At 32.4% G+C, this 10468-nt stretch overlaps 2 protein-coding genes across 2 annotated transcripts; one reads left to right on the plus strand and one right to left on the minus strand.

The window, feature by feature from the left end:
- Positions 1-3075: 3075 nt before the first annotated feature.
- LOC119831981 (protein AATF) lies at positions 3076-5101 on the minus strand. The gene is made up of 2 exons (XM_038355559.1): positions 4254-5101; positions 3076-3962 (listed from the first exon to the last, which is right to left on the minus strand). The coding sequence occupies exons 1-2, from the start codon at positions 5021-5023 to the stop codon at positions 3089-3091; spliced, it is 1644 nt and encodes a 547-aa protein (XP_038211487.1). The 5' UTR covers positions 5024-5101; the 3' UTR covers positions 3076-3088.
- A 281-nt stretch (positions 5102-5382) lies between these two features.
- Positions 5383-10462, plus strand: LOC119832009 (origin recognition complex subunit 1). The gene is made up of 9 exons (XM_038355588.1): positions 5383-5618; positions 5689-5929; positions 6033-6960; positions 7179-7275; positions 7603-7775; positions 8239-8336; positions 8726-8988; positions 9265-9463; positions 9817-10462. Exons 1-9 carry the CDS (start codon positions 5524-5526, stop codon positions 10072-10074), a joined length of 2352 nt encoding a protein of 783 aa, XP_038211516.1. The 5' UTR covers positions 5383-5523; the 3' UTR covers positions 10075-10462.
- The last annotated feature ends 6 nt before the right edge of the window (positions 10463-10468 follow it).

Consider the following 10468-nt stretch of genomic DNA (forward strand, 5'->3'; position numbering starts at 1 on the left):
TGATATAGTCAGGCTTTTTATCGCTGTGAAACATTTCATTATCGTGGGCATAACCTTGGATTACGCGGGCGAAGACGCGGGTGAAAACCTAGAAGATGATAATAGATAAAATTCATGAAATAAATAATAAATAGGTACTTATCATTTATATGAAGAGTATTTGCTTAAACTTTTTGATAAGGTACCACGAAAGCAGGTCATGATAAATAGTTGGTCGCAATAAACTTACTTTTAAAGGAATATATTGCAGTTCAATTATTTTAGTTGTAGATACTAAGGATATTGCCACAAAAAGGATAGGACTAATAGAAGTAAACTCTAATTGCCTATCTTCTACTTTTTTTACTAGATAATTTAAAAATTTAGCGGAATTTTTCAGTAAAACATCTTGAGTACGGTAACTTACTATAAAACACACTTATATGTTCTGTGTCCGAAATGCCTACCATAAGGTATAACATAAATCAGAATGGTACCAAAAAGCATCAAACTCGTCATAATATGAATTTGATGCGTTTTGCAGTTAAAAATCGCTTAGAAGTTGAAAAAAATGGTGAGGTACATTTCAACCTAAACATACATAAAATAGGCTATAAATGGAAACAGTTAAGATCGTAATAAGAATGTCATAATTAAAATAACCGTCTATGCTATGAATTAAAAGCAAGATTAATCTACAGAAAGCTGAGCTTCCGATACAACCATGATCACTCGTTGTAAGTGGGTATATTGTTGAATGATTAATGATAGATATCATGTTTTTCCTGTATACAGTAATTATTTATGCAATGATTTTCCTACAATTTTTAGTGCAGATAGTTTTTATACTGAAGCACAGAATTCTTGTGTCATATATATAATATTTATTCTTCAGAGACAACGTAAACCGATGCTGTCGGTCTTAATTAAGATCATAGTAAAAAAAAATTTGGACGTGGCCATCCCAACACCCTCATACTTATAAACATAAAGGTGATTGCATATATAAATATGCAATCACTGTGACGCCTGAACACAACGTAGCCCAACTCAAAACTCTACTCAGTGTGATAAAACACAGCTAATGATGATATACGACTATCGCTACAACCTTATTAAAGTTTATCTGAGTAAAAATGCTCGTGTCGCCGATCGAAAGGTTATCGGCAATAATTATTTTAGAGGACGGTGCATGGGGATCCGTGATGAGTGTAATGTGTTATTCCGGTAAAGTATTCTCATGGATTGCATAGTTTTTTTTTGTGCCATTTACTTTTAGTAACGGAAAATATTTTATAAACCTCTCTATTTTATTTGAAGCCTACTCGCACACACGTGTAGCGACAATTTTCTAAAGGGATATCTTCTCGCTACAGAGATATATACAACTTTCCAACATCATTCGATTAGTCGTGTAGACCGATCGAGGATTTTCGATGGAAGAATTCCACTATCCTTTGTCCATATATGTATAACTACAATGTCACAAACAGTACACACCAAACACGTCCGAGTTGATAGTTTGATCTAATATAGTGTTATATTGTCTGTTGTAGGATTATTTCAAATGTTAATTGAAGAAATATGCATTTATTTTCCTGTATTGTTGTTGTTTTCTAAGATCTGTTGTTTTTCTTCGTTTAATCAATAATTCATAATACCTGAAAGCCGTTATTAATTTAAAGATACGTTAGAACTATTAAGCATTCTGTCATAAAAAAATAGGTATAGGACCTTTTATTAAATTGAATGCGAAAGTTTGTAAGGATATGTGTATGTTTATTAGTCTTTCACGCAAAAACTACTGAACCGATTGCAATGATTTTTGGTACGTAGACAGCTAGACAATCGTAATAACATATAGGCACTTTTTATCCCGATATTGCAACGGGATACGGACTTACGCGGTTGAAACCGCGTGGCGCAGCTAGTGTTAGAATAAAATAATGTATTTTCGTGTGTTAGCCAAACAATAATAATTTAGCCAAAAAGCAATAATAATTTCCAGAATCTAGATACTAGATGACCTGGCTAACTTCGAATCAGCTTTTAGCCACCCTGATAACAAATATCTGACAAATATTTTGTATCCAAAATCAAGAAAAATCGCCAAGCCGATCCCGAATTCCGTGAACGAACAGCAGCAAAAAAAAGTATTCAGTATCTTTCAAAGAGGGTATTATACTTAAAATCTAATTTACTGCTTTAGCTGCTACATAACAAAGCTCACGGCAGAACCGCGTGGATCTCATACCAATTATATAATACTTTTATGATACAAATATACGGAAGGTCATATTCTACCAACAAAAAAAAATTCATACCATTTGTATCTAACCCTCATAAAATTTCAAATAATTAGTATTATTCATAATATAGTTAGATAGGGCACTTAATGCGGACACACCTAGGTAAAATTTAACTTATACCAAAGAGTAGTATAATAATACGGGTACCTTATACTTTAGAGTATGACAAGCGATAATACCATAGAATCGGCAACTCTTCACGTGTAACAATTTTTGTTAACGTACATTGTTTATATCTCTTACAGTTTAGCCTATATGTTTCCCGGACTTAATACGTATACAACAAACATTTTCATTTAAATCCGTAGCCCAGTTCAAACAGACTATTTTTTTTTATTCTTGCTCTATTACCGTATTTAATCCCCCATCAATTTTTTTTTTTTAATATCTTGAATGTACAGACCGTTTTTTCACTGTTTTATAACATGTATAGATAAAGAGTGGTTTTATGCCTATGGAACATGGAATTTAACGGTAGAATAATTAAACGTTAAGATAATTATATAAATAGATTCCCCTCATCAATTATTCAAACTTTCCTGTATTCCATATCATTTAAACTTCACAACTCATTTGAAGAGTCGTAAGATCTGCAAACGACCTGACGCGTCTGTAAATGTTCATCGGCAGTGATAGCGCTTACCATTCTGCGACCCACCAGCTCGTTTGCCGATAATAATATACGAAAAAAGAATTTAGTTATTAGCAACTAAAATATTAAGTTAATAAATTTTTAAAATGATAAAATAGAATTATAACCACAGTCAGGACCAATAAAAAAAACAAAAGAGGATTATAGTTTATTTCTTATCATCCAAAGTGACATTTAAACCAACATTATTATGCTCAAATATTTTGCCAAATAACGAGCTATACAATTCATTTGCACTCTCTTCATTCCATTTAGTTAATTTCTCCGGTGCCATGTAACTCACTAATGGATTATGGACTACATACTTTATCTTCCGTCCTTTTGTAGCTTTCGTATCAACCTTCCGTTTCATTTTGCTCCTCATTTGCTGCAAGGTTATCCACTGCCTACTCAACTGAACAGGATCTGTTATGTCTGCCGATTTACATTCAATCAATTCTCTTAATAGCTGGTGATAGAAATCGCTGTCATCAAATATTTCAGGTATATATTCATCATCATCCTTTCTACTTCTCGTAATCGGATTGCTTTCTGGACCATTTTCTTCTTCGCTGATCTCTTTTTTGTAACCAATTATATCATATTCGGACCGTTTCAACTGAGTTCGTTTTATAAGCTTTTCCCTATCAGAAAGAATGTATGATATTTGTTGAAGTATAGTGTTTGTTGGTGCATTTTTTATATTTGCAGCTGTTGCTACACGAGTTTTGTCATTCCACTTCTGGATAGTAGAATCCCTGAATGATTTGAATGACTTGTAACATGTTGCTATATCACCTTCATAATCGTCTAGTTTACGTTTTTTAGGCAATCTTTTAATTTTAGTTTGTTCTTTATTTTCTTCAGTAGGTTCTTCATTATCTGTATCAGATGGAATTTCTTCGTTATCTGTGTCACTTGGTATCTCTTCATCGCTTTCTTTCTTTTTCTCCTCCGCTTTAGATTCCTGACTTTGCTTGCCTTTTGATAATGATTTTGTATCAGGAAAGTTTTTTAAAAGCATACTTTGGAGTGTTAAAAATCTAAAAAAAAAATTAATACGATTAAACTTTTATTACTTCCGAATCCAGATACAAAAAGTATTACTTTTACATCTTTATATACTAGTATGAAACCCAAAGAGACTTAGAATAAGTGTTAGTAATAAATAAGTTATTTATCCTGGGGCTTTCTTTCTGTGGCTTACTACAATGTTTGAAACAAGGGATAATTAATCCAATTAATAATGTTAAGAATCAATTTAAGTCTATTTCTCAACAAAGTTTTATGACAGAGTACCATTATTAAAAAACAATATAATAAGAGACACTTACTTATCTAAAATTGTAGAAACATTATTTATGGTTTTACTACTCTCTTCTGCAAAATCATTGTTTACCTTTAACTCTTTATATATATTACTCATGGGCATTTTGTTTGCTGTGCTCATACACCTCTGTAAATGAATCCTCATTTCCAGAAGCCCTTCCCATATTAACAGTTGATTCCTGACACAGATACCCTTTTTAGCCTCTTCAGATACATCCTGCTTTTTGACATGTTCAAATTGTTCTTTAATTGGTTCCTCCATTTGACTGATATCATACCCTTCACCCTCATTATCAGATTCGTCACTTTCCTGATCACCATCATCATTATCTGACGATTTCTCATCATCTGAATCACTTTGAAGTTGTTTTTGGAACTTTGTTATGCTATAATCATCACTTTCATCTCCAGTATCTTCTTCAGATGATAATCCCTTACCAGGTTTTGTTTCTTTCTCGTTTTCATTGTTATCGCTTTCGTCATCGGAAACTTGATCATTAGAACTGTTTTCTTCCAATTCTTTTTTAGATACAACCTTGCCTTCATACTTTTTGCTAATATCACTAAGCAGGTTCACGTTCCGCTTGCGGAAGTCACTTATTACAGTTTCATCTTCGTCGGAGGAACTACTATAATCCGCTCGTGTAACTGTACTTGGTTTTGTATTAAATATTTCATCATCTTCTATATCAGCTCGTGGTTTAATAGTTAGTGCATCTGCTATTCTATCAGACAGTGTTTGTTTTGTATTCTTTTTCTGTTTGAACTTCATCATTCAATTTTTAAAAGCAATAACCCTAAAAATTACAATTAACAAACACCAATGTGCTTTTGACGTTGACATACGTTGACATAAGACAGTCTTTGGATCCCACAAAAATCATACGTTTAGAAACTCACAGAAAATTATAATCTAGTTCAATTATGTACATTATTGTTAAATTAAATTATTCGAATGATACTTTTAAAAATAAAGTGCATATTTATAACATTATCGACAATGTATAACATTCGTTAGATTTTTTATTCCTAAAATGGTATAAACAAACTTTACCGATTTTTGAACACAATTTACGATTTATTAAGTTTTAAGTTTTTGTTGTGTAATTTAAGCGCGAAATATGACAGTATGTATGGACAAACTACAATTTCAACTTCAAAAGTTCAAATACACTGCAAAACAAAAGCTTTACTCGCTTGCTTGCTGTCAAAAGAAATTAAATTAAATGAAATCCGTTAAATTGACTAGCCTAACGGAATATTTCAAGTAGAAAAATGCCTCGTCGACGAGAAAAAGCGAAATCAGTAACATGGTTAAGTGAAGAAATATCGAATAAATCAAATGTTTCTAACACTTTTCACTACTATGGGTTAGTTTATATTTTTTTTTTAGATTTATTATATATCATCAGCAACTTACATAAAATTTATTTTTTACAGAAAGTTTCAGTTTAAAGACATAATCGCTGAAGTCGGTGATTTTGTGCTAGTATCAAATGCCGACTCGGCAGAACCTGACACTGAAGAAGGATGTGACGCAGCCAAAATACTAGCTTTATACGAAGATATTTATAACAAGCACAATCCATTCAGAGCTAAAGTGCAATGGTATTCCAAACCCAACGATCTGCCTAAGGGATGCTTGAATAATAAGGAGATAATAAACTTTCTGGAAAAAGAGGTAATACATAAAATGTTCTTTTTTTGTTTATTTTTAGTCTTAGGTTATGGCTATTTTATGATAAGTTTGTATCTTTACTTGATGCAAAACTATTTTTTTCCAGGTAATAGAAGACCACCGTTCCTTTGACACTGATGTTTCTATAGAAACAATTTTTAAAAAATGTAATATAACTTTTACTTTCACTAAAGATACGGATTCATCATTTAAAAAAAGTCTATATCATTACATATGTCGGTACAGACTAATAGCTATCACAAAAAGGAAAGTATACTTGGAACCTGTGGTTGAAGAAGAAAGAAAAGCTTTAGAATTATTAGTAACACCAAGAAAATCTGCAGTTACTCCTAAAAGTGCAACACCTAAAACACCTAGCAGTTTAATAAAAAGAATGGGCCGTGTGTCACTTTCAGAAAGGAACTGGAGTGTTAGCAAGAATGATGGTACAAAATTGTTACTGAAAAGGGCAATATTGGCTGATAAAAATGATAAGGAAGTGCCTCGAACTCCAGAAACTCCTGTGATAGAAACATCAAAAAGTACAAAAAAACTTGATAAGAAGAATATAGAAGATATTTTGTCTATGGAACTTCGAGAGAACTCAGATGAAGAGCTTCCAACATTAATAATAAGACAACATGTGCCAACTACACCGAAAAGAAAGACCCCTCTAAGAAAAGCTAATAATGAGACACCCAAAAAGGTTTTAGTATTCGAAGAAGAGGAAAAAGAGGTATATTCAACTAGATCTGGAAGAAAAACAAGGAATCCACTGACATATCGTGAGTTAGAAGTCTCTCCTGTGAAGAGAACTCCAACAAGAAATTATAGAATATCAGAAACAAGTGATGATTTTCAAATGACCCCTAGAACTCCTAGGACACCAAGAGCACCCAGCACACCTAAAACTCCTAAGACTCCTAGAACAAGAACTTCAATAGCTAAAACACCTAGAAGTGTCAAACGAGTACTAACCAGTGAGTTGACACCCACCCTTCATTCAAGAACACATTCAGTGGATAATATTAATGGTAAGTTATAAAACATTAAGGACAACCTTTTTTCATAAAGTAAATATCAATTTAAGATATGTAATTATGGATAAACAAATTATATAAACTATTGCAAACTAAAGCATGATACAAACTATTCCACACTTTACATAAATAACTTTTATGATATTTAGATTATTGTTTCAATGAGCATTAATTATATGTTGTAAAAAAATGTTTCAAATATATATTTACAGATTTCACCAAAGAAAACCGCTCCTTACCAGGGAGAGAAAACCAATTAGATGAAATATTGTCTTTTGTAAGGTCCAAATTGCTTGATCATATGAGTGGGTAAGTTTGATTGTAAATAATTAAATTAACAAGATGAAAATAATTCTTTGACTTTTTATTAATTACTCTATGATAAATCATGGAACTGTTTTCACTATCATTACACACACAATGATTTTATACACATGTAGCCTATGTGTTAATCTGGAAGATAATCAATCTCTGCACCAAAATTCATATGGATCAATAGTGGTTTTTGCATGTAAGAGTAACAAAATGCATGCAATCTTACAAACTTTCGCATTTATAATATTAGTAGGATTATTCTAATCTTACAAATATTAATTAACATTAATGTAAGTACTGATGAACATTGCTACATTTCAGATGCATGTACATATCAGGTGTCCCAGGTACTGGCAAAACAGCAACAGTGAATTCTGCATTAAAAATTTTGAAAGAAGAATCAGATTTACCAGATTTTCAACTGGTAGAAGTAAATGGAATGAGGATAGCAGAGCCCAGGCAGGCTTATGTACAAATTTACAAACAACTTACTGGTATTTTCTCTTTATTTCATGTTGAATTGATAATGATAAAGCCTTTATTTCCGAAAGTTAAAAGAAAAGTTAAAAAAACTTAAAAACTAACTAATATTGTGTTTGTTTCTACTGTAAAATACTTGTTTCCCATATCCAAAACAGTTTCAGGACCTTTTATTTGTTCTCCCATCACACATAAAAAAATCAAGTTTCAGCAGATATTAAATACTTATGCCAATTAAATAATTATAAATATTATTATAACATATTAATCTCGTAATTAAGATACAAAAATTTTGTTAAAGGAGAATGTGCAATATAGAAAGAATAGAAAAAAAATATGATCATGAGGCGGGATTCGAACCCGCGTCTTTTTGCTACGGTTTGGCAAATTTCTCATTTATAAAGTTTTTAGTTTTATAGCATTGAAGAAAACGTTTCAAGAATCAAAAACATAAACTTAACTCTACCATACTTGCAGGTAAATCAGTTGTTTGGGAGCAGGCATGCTCATTGTTAGAGAAGAGATTCACAAACCCAGGACCGCGGAGAACACCTACAGTCCTGGTTGTGGATGAGGTTAGTTAATCCTACTCAGATAAGAACTCAGGTCTTAAATAAAATCTTTACAAAATATGATCCAAATTGTATCAGCGGATTTTCCATTATTTCAATGATTATCTTATAATTATTCAATGAATATGTTGTTAAAAGATATTTTTAAGTAATCTTTTTTGTCTGAGTTAACATTGTCAAAGGAACAATTTTTTGACTATATAATTATTATTGTTATGTCAATGGGACATTAATAAACATACTTTCTTTTGAGCTACATAAGAAATATTGTTAATGAATGTTTGAACAAGGTATTTTTAAAACTACATAAGTCAAGTCTTGCTGAGCTGTGTGCTTAAAGTAAAATGTAATAAAATGGAATCCAAATATTTTATTTCCTAAAAATCTTCTAGCTAGACGCCCTCTGCAACCGTCGACAAGACGTACTCTACAGCATCATGGAGTGGGCAGCACACAACACCGCGCTACTAACAGTTCTTGCTGTGGCCAATACTATGGACCTGCCTGAACGAGCACTAGCTGCAAGAGTTGCATCCCGTTTGGGCCTCACCAGGCTGACCTTCCCACCATACACACATACACAGTTGCAGTGCATTGTGGCTACTAAATTGGCTGGTGCTAATGTGACGCCTGATGCTGTGCAGTTAATTGCTAGGTAAATAATGCGATTGACAAATTTGAAATCATAGCTTTGATCACCTTTCAGAAGACTTGTTACAGTGAGTTTTTAAACACAACACACTCACTGTAAGCTCATCTAAAATGAAAACGTTTAGCTATCAGTTTACTGCCAGAAACAATGCATTTTTACCTAAAAGGCTCAGCTGTTATAAATAGCCTCAGCAATAAAAAAGCACAAACTGATATTACTTTGATAGACTATACATAATTTATAATCTAGACATACAAACATTATTTGAAACTATTTTAGAAAAGTAGCTGCAGTATCAGGTGATGCGCGTCGCGCGTTAGCCCTCTGCACCAGAGCGTTAGAACTAGCTGGTGACAAGGAGGCAGGGTTGAAGGAAGTTCAGCTGGCCCTGGGGGAAGCTGCTTCCAGTGCTGCTGTGAGAGCCATCAGGAACTGTTCCGCAAGTGAAAGGCTCATGTTGAGAGCAGTAGCTGCTGAGGTATTGTGTATTATAAGGGTGACAACTAAGAAATTTACTTATTAAGCGACAAATAATACTTATTTTATAAAGGTGGTGATAAAAATCAAAATTTGACAATTTAAAATTTCAAAAAATTCTATTATTTATTCATTTGTGCCAAAGATATGCAGTTATGTATTTTTAACACATAGTAACCCAGAATTAACTATAAGTGTATCAGTCTTAATTCGAAAACTTTACTTGAAAAAAAGCTCTTATAAAAGAATCACAGCTTGAATAAAAAGTCCAAGTTCTGGATCAAACAGTGTTGCTTGATCTTTGCTCTTTTAGAAAAAAATTAAATTACTAAATGAATAATTCTCAAATTTCAGGTGGAAAGAACAGGTTCAGACGAGACCACATTATCCAGAGCATTAGCCACAGCAGCAGCTATAGTGGCTCTCGACGGTCGACCATACAGAAGTGCACCGAACATTCGAGCCCCAACACCCTCACAGGCTCACACGATATGTGCCAGACTAGCTGCTATCAAACTATTGCTCTTGGAACCAAAACCATCAGAACCAAGGTTGCTGTTAAATGTTAGTGCAGATGATGTACATTATGCAACAAAACAAATAACAGTCTAGAAAGTTCTGACAGAACATTTGCGCACCATCACCCTGATAAGCTCATACTGTTATTTTATTCTTTTTTTAATAGACAAACTTAAACTTTTAATTTAAATGCGGACAAGATATCAGTTTGTGACTTAAAAATAGTACAAAATAAAATGGTGAACTGATGCTCAGCATCAGCTACTGACAAGTTTTTAATATAAGTTTTTATAAAACGCCTGAATGATTGCCTGTGATTGTTGATTGTTAATAGTAAATAAGTTAAAATTAAAAAATGTAGGAAATTTCAAATTTTATTATCTGACATTATTTGTTTACTCAAAGACTAGAACATTGTCACATTACATAACTATCATAACATTACATTAATTATTTAAATTCCAAATGTATTTTTATGGTTTAATTA

The sequence above is a fragment of the Zerene cesonia genome, chromosome 14 (assembly GCF_012273895.1).
Source record: "Zerene cesonia ecotype Mississippi chromosome 14, Zerene_cesonia_1.1, whole genome shotgun sequence".
NCBI classification, from domain to species: domain Eukaryota; kingdom Metazoa; phylum Arthropoda; class Insecta; order Lepidoptera; family Pieridae; genus Zerene; species Zerene cesonia.

Bases quoted from the DNA above. Each gene is read 5' to 3' on its own strand.
- LOC119832009 (XM_038355588.1), top strand. From the start codon at position 5,524: ATGCCTCGTCGACGAGAAAAAGCGAAATCAGTAACATGGTTAAGTGAA. The intron at 7,776-8,238 runs GTATTTTCTCTT...CCATACTTGCAG, and splicing joins AATTTACAAACAACTTACTG to GTAAATCAGTTGTTTGGGAG. The intron at 8,337-8,725 runs GTTAGTTAATCC...AAAATCTTCTAG, and splicing joins CAGTCCTGGTTGTGGATGAG to CTAGACGCCCTCTGCAACCG.
- LOC119831981 (XM_038355559.1), bottom strand. From the start codon at position 5,023: ATGATGAAGTTCAAACAGAAAAAGAATACAAAACAAACACTGTCTGAT. The intron at 3,963-4,253 runs GTAAGTGTCTCT...TTTTTTTTTTAG, and splicing joins GTTTCTACAATTTTAGATAA to ATTTTTAACACTCCAAAGTA.